Source organism: Xiphophorus couchianus, chromosome 4, assembly GCF_001444195.1.
Source record: "Xiphophorus couchianus chromosome 4, X_couchianus-1.0, whole genome shotgun sequence".
Taxonomy (NCBI): Eukaryota; Metazoa; Chordata; class Actinopteri; order Cyprinodontiformes; family Poeciliidae; genus Xiphophorus; species Xiphophorus couchianus.
The window spans coordinates 35,929,946-35,947,180 of NC_040231.1; the positions used below are offsets into that span (position 1 = coordinate 35,929,946).

The window sequence follows — 17,235 nt, forward strand, 5'->3', positions numbered from 1 at the left end:
ATGTCACAGCAAAAATCAAGACTCCTTGTCTCGATTTCAGGTGATGTTTTTCCAATCTTCTTGTGATGGACCAAGTTAAAAACAGGAGGAGTCACAGGACATATTAGAAAAATAGGGTTTTTATTTTTAACCCAAAGATTATAAATAAAAGATAAACTGAGCTCATAAAAGAGGTCAAAGAAACAAAACTGAACTCAGGCAAAAAATGTAAACAAACTGGCTGCACAAACAAACATAACTGACCTAACAAAGAAATGACACACAGGGGTTTATATACTGGCTGATCAGACCAATTAAGACACAATAGGGGTAAATAAACAGAATACAATTACAAATAACACAAAAACAAATAACAGTACAGCTAAGTGTGGCTAAACTAAAGACCCAAAACTGAAAATCAAAAATATTAAACTTTAAATACTATTATTTACTTAAATACAAAACTTATCTAAACAAAGAAACTACAAATTTCCCCTGCCAGCAGGAACTAGTGGTGCAGTCCAATCAGCATTTGAGCCTGCTGAGCCCTGGCCCCCATCCTTTGTCTGGCAACTCCAAGGAAGGTAAGAACCGGCAGGAAAACAAGCAGAATTAGTCTTAGGCAAACAAAATTAACTTTAAGTTGATATAAATACATATGCTAACTAAATGTGCGCGCTAACAAATAGAACAAATGCATTCAAATCAACTAATAAATGTTTTTATTGAAACTAAAGTGTTGTCGTGTTTATATGAAAAAATAAACTGTGCATAAAAAAAGAGTTACCGACATCAGAGTGTGGCCATGGATTTGGCCATCACACTTCTGTTGTCCAATTTTGGTGAGTCAGTGAGAATTGTAGTCTCAGTTTCCTGTTCTTAGCTGACAGGTGTCATGAAGTGCGGGTGTAGTGAGAGGTGAGGCAGACGCAGCAAACCCAGGTTGAAGTAAATGAATGATTTTTAATGAGGAATGTCCAGCAACACAGTCCAAACAACGGGCAACACGGCCGAGCGGAAGCCATGCTCGACGCCGGTAGCAACCGTTAAAATGACTGGATAACACGGAGGACAAAACCCACATTAGACGACTGTAAGACAAGGACCCGACAGAGACGGAGAGACACGGTGACACTAAATATACATGGGGTAATTAGGGAACGAGAAACACCTGGGAGTAATCGAGGGGAGAACAGGACAACAAGGAGACACAAAGACACAGAAAACTCGAAACTAACACACAGAAAACACAGATCACGACAACAGGAGTGGCAACCGATGTGGTTTTCTGCTGGTGTAACCCATCCCCCTCAAGATTTGACATGTTGTGCGTTCAGAGATGCTCTTCTACATACCTCGGTTGTAACAAGTGGTTATTTGAGTTACTGTTGCTCTTCTATCAGCTTGAACCAGTCTAGCCATTCTCCTCTGACCTCTGGCATCAACAAGACATTTGTGCCCATAGAACTGCCACTCACTGGATTTTTTCTGTTTTTCGGACCATTCTCTGTAAACCCTAGAGATGGTTGTGCATAAAAATCCTATTAGATCAACAGTTTCTGAAATGCTCAGACGAGCCTGTCTGGCACCAACTACCATGCCACGTTCAAAGTCACTTAAATCACCTTTTTTCCCCATTCTAACACTCAGTTTGAACTGCACCAGACTGTCTTGGCCATGTCCACATGACTAAATGCATTGAGTTGCTGCCATATCATTGGCTGATTTGACATTCACGTTAATGAGTTGGACAGATGTACCTAATAAAGTGGCCAATGAGTGTATGTGTTCACTTTTGAATGCCTTCATTGGTAGTCTACATTGTCAAGGGTCAATGAAATACATATAGAGTATAACATAATATAAAGTCATTTTCACTCTGTCTAAAGCTCCTCACATTTTTGGGAGGATTGTATTAGGACTTTGAAACCATGCAAACTACAGTGTGTACAATAATGTGTAGAGTGAATATAAAAAAGATAACCCTGTTCATTGAGAGCACAGTAGGATTTATTTTTCTTTTGTTTACCTCAACTCTTCTCTATGGAGATACAGAGGCAGAGCCAGAAAGGGATCTCAGGGGGCACTGCCCCCCCCACCCTCCCGATATCTGATTGGCTCACCCCAATAACTGACATGTAACAGCACCAGGTCATCCTATACAGTATCTGGAATCGTGGAAAGCCACCCTAATATACAAAGAAGAAAAACAATAATAAATATATGAGAAGAAATTAAAATTGACAAATTTACAGCATTTTTACAAATTTACAGCATACTGTCCCGTTTATTTGTTAACATGTTTGTTTTCGATGGGTGCAAAATGCACCGATTAAAATCCAAGCAATAACGTGACTTACCAATTCTGTGTTTTTGTTACTCCCACCACCCGCTCCCCACTTTTCACTCGCTCGCAGCGCTACAAGACATGCACAGTGGTTTTCTTTGAGTGGCAGGAGATGTCTGTCTAATTGTCAGTAATAGAATTGCGCTGCATAAATCATAAGAAATCCGATGCAACAACTCAGAGGCGGAAGACAGAGCTCCGCGGAACACAAGTAATAACCCGGCTGGAACACGGTGCACTAAATAATAAAATATAATGTAACGAAGCTTCAAGGCAGATAAATTTTCCTCAAGGAATTTTAATAATCGAGGTACTCGAATCACTCGAGGAATAGTTTCAACCATAATCTAGATATTTTTATGGATGTGTGAATCTTTCAGATCTTGGTCTTGACTTGGTCTCGGACCCTAAAAGTCTTGGTCTTGTCTCGGGGTAGGTGGTCTTGACTACAACACTACCCGCACTAACTCCTCTATGCGGGAGAAAAATCCAGCAGAAGCGGATCAGCTGTGCTAGACGCTTCAAAGCCTTGCGATCCGCAATGTTCTCTGCACATAAAGTTGAAACTGTTAGTGTACTAAGTGGTCAGATCTGCGTTATTAGTCTGGATATGAAACCAGCACACTGCTCTCTGTACTTAGCTAAACTGTCAAGACGAGAATCGGGGAGGGTCCAACATATTGTTAGTTAACTTCTTACGGCGTTAGGTTTACATCATATATTTGCCGCTTGTCATTTGAGATGTGTGATGAATTGGAGCTTAACAGTAGAGCTGTGTGCGCATTTATTGTGCAGTGCATTGCACTTGTTGCTGTCTAAAGGACATCTGCACTTTGATTTCTTTCCTTCCTCAACTGAGTCAACTGGCTTCTCCTCTATTTAAGCTACCATAAGTAGAACAGCACAATTTGATTGTGCATTCTATTTTGGTTTTCTCAATGTACTGTACTGCAGGCTTATTAAATGCACCAGAAGCCCAAGCCACCATCAGGTAAATAATTCTGGTCCCCATCAAAGCAGATTTCGGGATCTAAATTCTAGCGAAAAGTGCATCTTCAAAAGCATTTGAAGACTAACCAGTATGTACTGCTCCATATGTGATTTGTTAAAACAGGCAGAGAAGAACAGCCAGCTTGTTCTAAATAAAATAAAAAAATTGTCTACAAAACTTACTGTGTGGAATATAAGGACCAACTTGTTTAATTGGTATCTGTATCAACAGGTACCTAGAGAGTTACGTATATACAGTTTAACAGAAGGAATGCTTGGTCTTGTACTGGTACTGGAGAGTGCCCCTCCTGTAGACTCCCTTGTCCTGCTGGGGGGGCTTCAATGCTCACATGGGCAAAGACTGAGACCTGGAGGGGCATAGTTGGGAGGACGGCTTTCCTCATCTGATCTCGAGTGGTGTTCTGATGCTGGACTTCTGTGCTCGTCATGGATTGTCCATAACAAACACCATGCTCAAGCATAAGGGTGTCTATATGTGCACTTTTCACCAGGACAACCTAGGCCGCAGTTTCATCGGATCTGCGGCCACACATCTTGGACACTCGGGTGAAGAGAGGTGCAGAACTGTTCATGGACCACTACCTGGTGATGAGTTGGCTCCTGTGGTGGGGGAGGATGCTGGTCAGACCTGGCAGGCCCAAACGTATTGTGAGGGTCTGCTAGGAACGTCTGGCAGAGTTTCCTGTGAGACAAAGCTTTAACTCCCATTTCCGGGAGACCTTTGAACATGTTCCGGGGGAGGTGGGGAACATTGAGTCTGAGTGGATCATGTTCACGTTGAGAGGAGCCAGTTGAGGTGGCTCGGGCATCTGATTAGGATGCCTCCTGGATGCCTCCCTGTTGAGGTGTTCCAGGCACCTGCCACACCCAGGACACGATGGAGGGGCTATGTTTCTCGGTGGGCTTGGGAGCCCCTTGGGATCAACCAGGAGGAGCTGACCCAAATAGCTGGGGAGGGGGAAGCCTGTACAGAAGTCCAGGCAGAACAGGTGAACAATGAGGCAAAGAACTCAGACACTGGTAGCAATGGAGACAACACATGACTGGAACAGTCTGCTGTGATGCAGAACCTGGACTCTGGGACTCTAACTATAAATAGAGTTCTATTTATAGTTTTCCAGACAATACTTTAACACACAAAAACACACACAAATTACTAAAGTTTTTTTGTACTGTTGTAACCATTAAACAATCTCCCCTTCAGTTCAACCATATAAGTGGAGACACATTGTTGATGTTACCATTATAAAATAATTTGCAATTAAGTATTGGCAAAGATCAATGTAAATTTCACAGGTGGTGCACAACGCTGTTGTTAGCAGCTGCTGAAAATAACTAAAAAAGTTACTTTTAATGTAACTTGGTTACTTTCCAAATCAAATAATCAGTAATCCAAGTTACTTTTTTAATCAGTAATCCGATTAAAGTTACTTTTCAAAGTAACTATGCCATTACTGTGTATACAAAAAAAATTTTTAATCATTGAGGCATAGATAATTATAAGTAACTCGTGTAAATTAAGACAAAAGGAAATTATTTATACCTGTAAAGACATAAAGCCATGGATAAAATGACACTTGTTTTCTTCAAGTTTATTGTTCATTTTTATGTTCTGTACAATAAATACAGTAGTTCATAACTGTTTAATTAGAGAACTGATATTTCGCCTTTTAGAAGAATAAATATCATATAGTAGAAATATTTTATTATCTCACAATGGGGGAAACTCCAGTTCAACAAAAGGAAAATGACAATCAAGATTCACATGAAGATAAAACATATAAAAACAAATTAATGGTAACAATCAAAATGCAACAAACTTCATGTTTCAAATGTCTTTCATGACTGTATGTAGGCAGCCAAAAAATACTGTAAAAACTGGACAGATATATCCACACATTGCTCACCAGAATGTGACGCCGCTCTCTAGATGGTAGAGGTGTTAGCATGAGTCAGAGCACTGAAGCGGCCAACAGAAGCTTTCTATTCTCTCCACTACATCAACATAAACAACTCATTCATCATTGCTCCATTAACCTGCTGCTGAATATTGAAATTCAATGCATAGAAAAACCATTGTTCACTGCTTGCTTGTAGCTTCAGTGAGTTTCAAACTCACTCCATCACTTCTGTATTGCAGCGAGTTTGAAATTCTGCGCCCTTTGTTCTTCTTCTCTCTTTGCTGCTACGTCTGACCTCACCAATGGCCAATCAATGAACAGGAACTAAGCTTGCGTCACCCATGCAAGTGAAGGGACTGAAAAAGCAGGGGCGGGCCTGGAAAAATGCAAGTGGAAACGCTTGTGATGCAGGCCGAGTAGAGTGGAGCCGGGTCCATTAGAGCCAGTGAAAAAAGGGCATTAGTGCCAACTGCCAATACCATTGCTGCAATGAAGTACAAGTCAATAAAAGCTTACTTCCTTACTTTCTGTGCTGTTTTTGCATGCCTTATGGTCACCTCTAATTTATATTTACCTAGGTCTTTTAAAAAGTTGTTTAATCCACTAATTTGTGTTTTCTTACATTAGTACAATTTCTTTTCTTGAATTTTCATACTACATTTAGTGTGTCGCTTTTTAGATAATCTTTTATGCTTATATTCAGCAGTAGAGGACAGAAAACTTTTTATTGGAATGATCTCCAAGAAGTGCAATGAAAACGACATCCGACTGATGTTCTCTCCATATGGCCAGATAGAAGAATGTCGGATACTTCGAGGCCCTAATGGACTCAGCCGTGGTAAGAAATACTTATGCCTTGCTATTTAAAGGGACAGTATTATGTTTATATATATGAGAGAGCTTTACATCTTGTAATAATGTTAATGTTATTCCTTCAAAATCATACCTGGAGTGTTTGGCAACACTTTATTTGAAGGATTGTTCATAAGTCTGACATGACATTGTCATAAACATGAAGAAGTCTTCATGAATATTTATGACTATTGTCATTAAGTGTCATTTAGTAAATAACACTTTTAACACAAAGTTGACACTGTTGATGAAGTTGTCATAACAAAATAACTTTGTTATGACAACTTGATATTAACCAAGAATTCATGATCTGTCGTAAATAGGTCATAACAGGCATTAATTAACAAACTTTAAAAAATTATGTAATTGTGTATTATTAGTTTACCCTGCCATTTGTTGTTCATCTTAACTGTGATAGTAATGAGACCATTCTAATCGTCTCCTTAATATTCTCCCTTATACACTGGAACAGAATGGACTTTAAAAAAATTGCGTAATGTGTGGATATGATATTTGCTGTCAATCTTGACTTTCTTCATGTAAATGATTCTATAATATTCCAGCAAGATGTCTACAAAGCATTAATGAATTTTGCATTTGAAACATTACATTATTCAAGGCTGTTTTAAGTTGGACTGCTCCCCATAAGACTGTGGGGAGCAGTGCCACATGGGATGCTCTCCACCACACAGCAATAAAAGCTCCTCAGGACTGAGTTCCGAAGTCCAGCTCTCCGCAGCTTCCTGAGGAAGTAGAGAAGTTGGTGGGCCTTCCTGAGGTGTTGGTACTCCAGATGAGGTCACTGAATATATGCACACCCAGATACCTGGAGCTGGAGACCACCTCCACAGCTGCTCCTTCAACGTACAAGGGCTGATGAGGATACTTGTCCCTTCTGAAATCTACCACCATCTTCTTGGTCTTCTTCACATTGATGTAGAGGTTGTTTTCTCTGCATCAGGTGTTCCACCTCCTCTCTGCATATGGACTCATCACTGTTCATGATGTGTCCCACTACTGCTGTCATTAGCAAACTTCACTATAAGACAGCTGAGGTGCCTTGCCGAGCAGTCATATGTCAGCAGGGTGAAGAGGAGGAGGCTCAGCACGCAGCCCTGCGGCGAGCCAGTGCTGAGGGTGATGGAGGAGGAGACGGTGTTGAGGATCCTGACACTCTGAGGTCTGTTGCTTCAGGAAGTTCAGAATGCAGTTCCCCAGTGTGGAACTCAGTCCAAGAGAGAAGAGCTTCTGCACCAGGGTCTGTGGGATGATGGTGTGGAAGATCAAGGAGAAATCCGGAAAGAGAAGAGTTCGAGAAAAGTAAGAGTTCCTGCTCTCTAAGTGGGTGAGGGCGGTGTGGACCAACGATGAGATGGCATCAGTAGTGGAGCTGTTTTTCCTATAAACATACTGATGGGGGTCCACAGTGACGTCGATGGAGTCCTTGATGTGATTCATGACCAGCCTCTGGAAGCAAACAAAGATTATCGATGTTAAGGCTATAAGCCGAAAGTCATTCAGACTGTGGAGCATTTGGGGACAGGGACAATAGTGGTAATCTTTTAGCAGGTGGGCACAGATGACAGTGGCAGTGAGGTGTTGAAGATGTCTGCCAACACCTCAGACAGCTGAAGTGCACAGTCCCTCAGAACTCGCCCTGGGATGTTGTCGGGGCCTGCAGCCTTACGGGGGTTGATTTCCCAGAGGCACTTCTTCACATCTGCTGTGGTCACACAGAGAGGCGTGTCACCAGGTGGTAATATTAGTCTGTTACTGAGGGATGTGTTAGGATCCTCAAAACAAGCGTAGAGCTTATTGAGTGCATCTATCAGTGAGGGATCCCTTGGGCATTGTGTACTCCTGATGTTGTAGTTAGTAATGCTCTTCCACATGCGCCGGGGGTTGTTGGTGGTGTAGTGACCTTGAATTTATCAGCAATAGGCCCCTCAGTGTTATATGTTTGGCAGGCGCAATGAAGTATCATTTAATTAATAACTCGCTAAACACTAAACAGATTTTCACTTCTGACGTCTGTATCTTAACAGCTGTAGGACAAATTCGAACAGATACAACGTCTATGAAAAAGAGAAAATGGCGGCTTTGATCCAAAATGCCCAACTTCCAACTTATCCTGTTGGCTTTGGACCATAGCTCCAAGAGACTTTTTGTAAGTCCTAACAAGATACACATGTGTACCAAGTTTTGTAATTCTGGGTTAAAGGATAGCTTAGGGCTGAGCTTTTAAAAACTTCTAGGGGGTGCTGCAGAGACCTTAGGCCACACCCACTAAAGATTGTTGTGGATTCCTGTCGGGGTGTGATAAGGATCCATCCTAGTGAGTTTGGTGCAGCTTGGCTCGAAACTGTGGAATTTAGAGCCAAACGTATGGCAAGGGTGTTACAAGTCACTTTGCCACGCCGCCACGCTCACCTGCTTTAACAAAATCCGTTGGTGTTGGACACCCAGTGACACCAACATGTCTTCTGTCTCTGGACACAGTTTCATGTTGATTAGGTCAAAAGGCTCAGATAGAGCCCATTCACAGTAAATCATGACACTTCTTGTTCTCAGGGGGCGTAGCTTAAGTGATGTCATCATTTGACCACTTGTAGGGCACCCAATGATGTTCAAACACTGAACGTTTGGTGCTTCTGTGAGTTTTTGTGTAGGAGATATAAGTTTCATGTTTCATGGTGAGTACGCAAACGTTTACCCCTGGCAATGCCCCTTCAGCATGCAGGAAAGCTCACCATTTTGATAACTTTGAATCAGCTATACCTTATGAACAATCTGAACAAGTTTGTCATCTTCCCTCCCCTTTGCTCTGTTCTATGCTGTAGCTAGCACAGCCTGTTGTGAATGCTCAGTCTAGTTAGCGTAGCTACCAACGACAGCAGATAAACATTTTCTCTGTAATGATAAGTTGTTTTTCCACTATTAGCACATTTAGCAGTGAGTGAATCAGGTTGATTGACAGTGCTAAGAGCGTCCTACTGGTTCTGATTGGTTGTTTTGGTCGGAATGTTGCATTACTTTAGCCAGTAATAGTAGCTCAGGGAGCAGGTGGAGGAGATTGATTGTTTTCACAGATTATCTGTCTTATAACAAACTGGCATGACATGGTGACAGCTTTAACAAGTATGGAGAAAACATATTTTTATTAAAGTTCTATACTGCAGCTTGAATAAAATGCAACTACAGTACATAGCATTTTTTGAGAAGTCTGGACTCAAAAAATGTCCAGACAGGAGTCATGCTTGTCTTCTGACAAGCATGACTGTTGCTTGTCGGGAGAGGCATTTCAGTAATCTAAAACTAATAGAAAAAATTTAAGCCACCTACTTGCATACTGTATTTGGAATGTTGCATGTAAAATTCATGAGCAGTAAATATTGCTGCTCATGAATTTTGATCCGCAAAATTCATGAGCAGCTGCGTGGGGGGGCGGAGGGGGGGCAAATTAATTTTTTGTCATGGGGCCTAGGTTTGTCATAGGTTTTGTTCCTGGCAGTGACCCAGAGCATGTAATGTACAAAATGGCAAAGAAGAATAAAACACAGTGATAACTAAAAAGTGTTCTTCATTAACTATTATAGTAAACCAAACATGTAATTGGAGCATACTGTCTTAACACTACAAATATATAAAATATGTCATGCTCATATACTTAAAATACATTCTAAATATATTTTAAATGTAATTCAATCACAAAAATAGTACACTTAAGATAAGTATATCTTATCTTAAGTGTACTCGGGCATATTTATATTACATAAAAAGCCTTATATTTAAAGGATTCAAAGCATAATTTTAGTTGTTCCAAAAAAGCATGTTATAGTACACTTAGTACACTTTAAATTGCGATTTTCTACAATTTAATTACTATTAAAATTAGTATTAACATACTTAATGGGAGCAACTTCCAGGTCATTACCAAGACGGCAGTTTAACTTTAGTGCTAATCAATGGTTTTATAAAAACAACCCAAAAACAAAATTATATCTAACTTCAAATGAGATTTTACCAAAGATGGAGTCTAGGGTCATCTCACGATGGAGGAAAATGACTGGTGCAGCGATCATTAATGAGGAAGAACAACAAATCAACTGAAGCTGCTCCCCGGTCCATGAGGCCAAGGAGGGGGAAATGGAGGAGGCTATCTTGAATAGCATACTTGCAGACCTTAGAAATTTCAGACGAGACAACAAGCAGCAGCTTCTGGAGATCCAACAAGACCAGCGTCAAACAAATGATAGGTTGGATGAAGCAGAGGGTCGAATCAAAGAAATAGAAACAGACATGCAGACGGCGTCATCCCTAATTAAACAACTTCTTCAGCGCCAGGACGTCATGGAGGCTAAGCTCATTGATCAGGAGGGCTGCACACGGCAAGATAACATAAGGATTTATGGCATTCCCAAAAAGGCTGAATGTAACAACATCAAGGGCTTCATAAAAAAACTGCTTCAGGACTGTTTCTATCTCCCGCAAGATGCTGAACTCAAAATTGAGAGTCCAAAGAGCGCTGGCCCCCATAGCCACCAATGAGCAATCAAAGCCTCACTCGATCATTGTAAAGTTTGCCAGTTACAAAACTAAGGAGGAAGTTATTTGCAGAGCCTGGCAGAAAAAACAATTACAGTACAATAACGAGTGCTTCTACGTCGATCACGATTATCCACCAGTTATTCTCAAGAAACATGCAGAGTACAATTAAGTAAAGAAGATACTGAAGGAGGAAAAAAAAAACAATTTCCATACCCCCTACCCAGCAAGGCTATGTGTGTTCTACGGAGAGGAGACCCGCATGTACCGAACTGCAGCGGAGGTGACATGGCATCACGGGGATTCCCAATCATGTTCATCCATCCCTCGGTCAACCCGATCCAGCAGGAGCTACAACAGCTTTCATCTTGGCAGGTGGCTGTGTACCGGGTATAGAAGAATGGACCTTACCAAGCTCCGCCCACAACTGACCCACATGTGTCAGGATCTGTGTTTTTGTTCTTTGTTTATTTTGAGTTTCTGTGTTTCTGAGTCTCCATGTTGTCCTGTCTCCCCTTGATTGTTTCCCAGGTGTGTCTGGTTCCTTGATTACCCCCAGTGTATTTAACCCCACCTGTGCTCTTTGTTCCTCGTCGGGTCCTTGTCTAAGCAGTCATCTGTAGTTGTCTTTCTTTTCCCCTTCGCCCGTGTGCCCATTCTGTCCTTCGTTTACCCGGTGCTACCGGTGTCGAGCCCTGGCTTTTGCTCGGCCATGCTGCCCAATGTCTGGATCTATTGGACTGTGTTTATTCTGAATATCTGCCATTAAAATCATATTATTTTCACCTCATCTTGGGTCTCCTGCATTCGCCTCACCACCTCCACTATACCGTTCATGACAGAAGGACTCGACCACCAGGAGGATTTACGGTGAGGTTACTCCAACTATGGCCCAGGTGGACCTTGAGGCTTGGCTCCAGCAGCAGATGGAGTTGGCACAAAGGGATCTCTACAAGGATGTGGAGATCCTGCCATTTCCACTGCTGCTGGAGAAATGGGGTCTATCATCGGACTATGACTTGGCGAAGTCTCAAAAACACACCCCGACAGCCAACTCCAATGCCTCTCCGTCACTTCCATTCACCAGTTTTCAGATAAATACTGAAGAAGATTTCACGTACCTCTTCAATCAGTTTCAAAGAGACTTGTTCATGTTGGAATTAGTTTTGGAACTTTATGACGAGTTCTATCAAAGTAAACATTCCAGCCCCGCTCCTGCGCCTTCGGAGTCGCCGCCGCCCACAGCTCCGTCTACTCCAGGACCAGCACCTCCAGAGCCCGCAGCAGCGGTTTTTCCGCCCCTCACCACCGCTGCAGCCGCCGCTCCAGAGACTGCTGCAGCACCCTACCTTCAGCTCCAGTCCCAACTCCTGCTTCTCCGCCCATCGCCATTGCTGCTGACTCTGCACCACCCGCAGCTGCTCTCTCCACACCTCCAGCCGCAGCTTTGTCTATGCATCCGGCCCCGGTTAATGGGCTCTCTACTCCTTCAGAGCTTCCTAGTTCCTCCGAGCTTCCTAGCGTCCCCTCTGAGCTTCCTAGCATCCAAACTGAGCTTCCTAGCATCCCCTCTGAGTCCCCTAGTGCTTCCCCCGAGCTCCCTAGTGTTCCTTTTTCGCCCCCTAGTATTTCTTTGACGCCCTCTAGTGGTCCCTGTGTTCCATCCGAATGTCCCCCTAGTGCTCCTCCCGAGACCCCGCCTCTTAGAGCTCCTCCCGAATCTCAGCCTCCTTGTGCCTCTCCTGAGACTCCTTGCTGCCACCTCTGGGCGGTTCCCAAGACTCTTCGTCGCCGTCCTCAGCGCCGTGGACGTCCTTCGGACCATCCCCGTGTTTTCCGCCTTCGGCGCCACGGACGTCCGCCGGACCTCCCTCGTGGATTCCGCCTCATCTGGATGGGTTGTTTTTTGTTGTGTTTTTTGGACTCCTGGCCCTTCCTGTGCCTCCACCCACTCTGTTGGATTGTTTTTTGTTGTTTAAGACTCTGGCCCCCCATCCAGCGCCCCTCCTCCCACCCTTGTGTTTTTGTTCGGACTTGTTTTTGGGCATCTGGTAGCCGCCGTTGAGGGTTGGGGGGGTAATATCAGGATCTGTGTTTCTGTTCTCTGTTTATTTTGAGTTTCTGAGTCTCCGTGTTGTCCTGTCTCCCCTTGATTGTTTCCCAGGTGCGACTCGTTCCTTGATTACCCCCATTATATCTTGAAATCTATCAGATAGAAAGATTAACATTTCTAATTCATTTTCAACTGAGCAAATTCATTATCTTGTGCTCCAAATGGGTGTTCTATGTCAAGCAAGCACAATATGCAAGAATACTAGATTGTTGAGAATTAAAAAAGAAAGGGTTCATTCTTCAGGAAGTGTCTATTTACTATATAATTTACCCAGTTATATACATAAAAGTAATGCCTTTCCAAAATAATGCCCCCTTGTTCCATCTTTTTGTTTCATTTTTGTAAATAGAAATGTAACGAGAAGAAATTTTGTATCTGATCACAGACTGAAATTGTGCTTTTGTAATCTTCTCAATACCTCAAAAATAAAGAATAATAAAAAAAACCATTTCAAATATACTGATGATTAGTCTGGCTTCAGGTATGCTAAAACTTAGTACTGCTTAGTATATTTATTTTTCACCTGGGATGTTTCAGCATATTTAAATATTCTTGGTGGGGAGAATAGAATAGTCTGATTTGATGTATGGTGAGTATTTTACAAGGCACACTCATAATTTTTTTATATATTTATTTAGTAATATTTACATAAATATACAAAATAATGCAAATATAGAGAAACAGATGAATCACTAATAATAATGAATATGTATTTGCTATACCGTATTTTACGCACTATAAGGCGCACCTAAAAACTTTCAATTTTCTCAAAAGCAGAGAGTGCGCCTTATAATCCGGTGCGACTTATATATGGATCAATGTTGAGTCGCAACTACGGTAAGCAGCCGCTGACTTCATTTTCCCCCGTAGAAGAAGAAGCGCTAGGTGCACGCTGGGTTTTGTGTAAAGACCCCAAAATGGCTCCTATTAAGAGACACGCTTACGACGCAGAGTTTCAAGGCGATCAGTCACGCAGTAGAACATGGGAATAGAGCAGCAGCGAGAGAATTTAACATTAACGAATCAATGGTGCGGAAGTGGATATATATTGTGATTGCACTAACGTTTGATTTACCGTAACAGTATCAGACTGTTTTTTACGTGTTTATTGAATCGAGGAAAAGTTCCCCTCCACTATATGTTATACCTTGCTGTTGTTAAAAGATAAACTGTGTCACGAAAATACCACATCACTTACTTTATCTAGGGGAAAATAATAAAACAGCTGTTTATTCATTTTGGGAATGAACGGAGTTCTCAGAACGTTGGTTTGTAATCTATTAATAAAGTTTGACTGACCTATCTCACTATTTTGTTGACATTCCCTTTAATGCAGTTGCGCCTTATGTATGAAAAAAGTTTTAAAATAGGCCATTCATTGAAGGTGCGCCTTATAATGTGGTGCGACTTATAGTGCGGAAAATATGGTACATATTCATATGCAATTGTACTGTATATACATGATGTCTATGTGGGTTATTTTTTATGTTTTCCAGTCCAGGAGTTCTAGCTTAAGAGTGATTTAGCAGCTGAAATTCATCCGTGCTGTGCAGTGAATCTGTCTCTCCTTAGACATTCGCCACTTCTTCCTCACATCGTTGTCTTTAGGAAACCTTCAAAACAAAACACAAGATTTGGGAGGTATCTTACTTTTTGATAGAGTGAAAAAATACATATAGATAATAGTCTTTCCACCTGTGTGAACTTTGCTGGTGAATTTTATAACATATAATATTATACTATATTTGCTATAATATATATAATATTATTTTATTTGTGATGTAGACTCTTGTGTAAGATTATCTAAATCAATGTTAGGTTGGTATTAAAACTTTTGAAGATTTACAAAATCTCTGTTAGCCTTCATGGAGGGGGATGAACTGTGGTGTAAGTTGATAGTAACATACTGCATAGGTATTTCTCAGCGCCTTTTTCTCGTACCGATTGAAGATCAAGTTGAGAGTGACCAGTGTCCCTGTGGAAGTGCGACCTTTCAATGCATCACCATAAAGATAAAGTGGGAGGCGCCTACCTGGTAGAAGTGCCATTTGCCCACCTTTTTAGATTTTTCTGGCTCTGCATGCATGTGACCACAGCAACGCATCCTTGTATACTCCATCAAGTGAGCTTAATTACTGTTGCTGTCACGGTGTTCTGAATTTTCCGAACTCACATGCAAAACACTCTCAGGAGATCAGATAAAAGATTTATTTACAGAAAAGAGATTTGTTTAATGAAGGAGTTTGCAGGAGAATCTGGTCTGGGATTGAGGGGGCCGTGTCCGTCAGCGATTTGCAGGGGTAGGGTAGCCTGCCTGGGAGGGGTGATAGGTCATTGTGGGCAAGAACTGTTGAATCCAGGGCTGGACCATTATCTCTGAACTAGGTGGCAGCTTGATAGCTGGTTAATTTGTGTCCCTCACTGGTAGGGCAAAGGAGGATGGAGCGTGTTCGAATACGGCACCCTCGAATGGCGCTTGGGGAACCCGAACTGCAGACGAGTACACAGCGGCTGGGTAGATCTGGTCACCACGAAGGCGAAAACACTCTGGCGTCGATCAAATCAATGGGAACCCCCTCCTCTTATGCTCCCGATGATGAGAAGACTCTGCCAGCCAAACTCCTGAATGCCACCTAGAGGAACTAGAAAGGATGCAAAAGCAGCAGATCGTGACAAATGTGTTCACAATGTTGCCACTAGGTGGTGTGACTAAAGAGTTGTATAGAGATGTGTGTAGAGAAGATGAGAATAAAGGAGATGAAACGAGCATGATGGCTGGTGTGCTTTACAGTTACGTTCAGTGCTATTGAGTTGATAGTTCTTCTGCCACCTCACAACACAACAAATTGGCAACGAGTGGTTCTCACTGCATGATACTATGGCTGCTGTGACTCCTTTTTCTATGCCGTTTCTTCAATGTCCTTGTGAACCTGCTTTGCCCTTCGACACGTGGTTGAAGATCTTCCAAAACTATCTTCAAGTGGTTGCTACTAGCTCTAATGAATGGTCAGATTCTCAGAAGTGGGCTCTCCCTCTACACTGCCTGGAGAACCGAAGGACAGAGACACTTTATACTCTACTAGATCAAGATCAGACATTGGATGAAGCAATTAGCGCTTTGAAAGCACATGTTTGCTCTGAAAGGTAACGTTGTGTCTGAGCACCGCACCTTTAAAAAACACACTCAAAAGCCTTGTGAATCTGTGCTCCAATATGTCGCTGCTCTAAGAGACCTTACTGCTACTTGTGAAGTTTGTTGGATGAAATGCTTCGTGAGCTAGTGGGAAACGAAGCAAATCATTGCATCAGACAATGTCTACTTCTTGAGCCAGAGTTGACTTTACAGAAAGCTACAACACAGATCGAAGCTGCTGGGGAACAGTCTAGACTAATTGTTGAAGAAAACTCAGCGTCAGTACAATCTGTGTCTGCCGGCTCAACATTTTCCAGCCGGAGACGTAAATCCGCGCCTCCGAAGCGTGCACCCGCATCAACTGCCTCATGACTTCCTGATTCTGCACCTCCTGTTTCAGCTCGACCCATCTGCAGCCAAACCTGTTTCCGATGTGGATCACACAAGCACCTAGACAACGACACTTCATGTCCTGCTGCATCAGTTAAAAGGGATAACTCTAATAAAATCGAACACTTCGCCAGAGTATGTTGTTCAGCTCAAACAGTTTCTGTGCATGAAATTGACCTGCCTTAAGTTCAGGCAGGTCAATTTACTTACATGAACATCCAGCACCTGATAAGATCAGTTGCACTGTAAAAATTGAGACTAAGTGTGCTACAGTGCCTGTTGAACTAACTGTTGATTCAGACTTTTCTGTGTCAATTCTGCCCAAAGCTTTCTATGAGAAACACTTCAGAGGAGTAAAGCTACAACCTCCAAAAGTGAAATTAGTGACATACACGTGTCCCTTTAATAGGTTGCTTACCTGCGAATGTGCTTAAGAATGAAAGGACAAGCAAAACTTCCTTCTTCATTGTGGAAACTGGCACTGCTTTGTTTGGCATGAATCTCATCAATGGTTTGCAACTTTGTTTTCAAGAATCTTCTGTTCAACCTGCTGCTTCTAAGGACTGTTCTATCATGACAACTACACCACTCCTACTGCAATATTCCTCTCCTCCTGTACCAACTACTGTTTTTGGATGTGCAAAAGGTTTTGTGTATAAAGTAAAAGTGTCAGAGACTGTTCAACCAGTTTGTCAAAAACTACGCCAATTACCCATGTCTGTCAGAAGTGCTGTGAGTGCTGAAATTCAGCATCTTCTGCAGGCTAGTGTGATTGAGAAAATTGATGCATCACCTTGGGTCTCCCCCACTGTTGTTCTCTAAAAGAAATCAAGAAAAATTTGCATGTGTATGAATCAGCGAGAGCCCACCAAACCTGTGATAATGGACAGTTTTCCTCTCCCACACATTGAAGAACTACTTAGCTTGCTAAAAGGAGCAAGTGTGTTTCCTACCATAGACCTGG

General features: G+C 42.2%; 1 protein-coding gene across 1 annotated transcript in view; it reads left to right on the forward strand.

Moving 5' to 3' along the window:
* Positions 1–17,235, forward strand: part of celf1 (cugbp, Elav-like family member 1) — a 78,110-nt gene that overhangs the window by 24,603 nt on the left and 36,272 nt on the right. Inside the window, exon 4 of the mRNA XM_028015255.1 lies at positions 5,945–6,076. Coding sequence (XP_027871056.1) covers positions 5,945–6,076 — 132 coding nt within the window. The remainder of the gene's footprint in view (positions 1–5,944; positions 6,077–17,235) is intronic.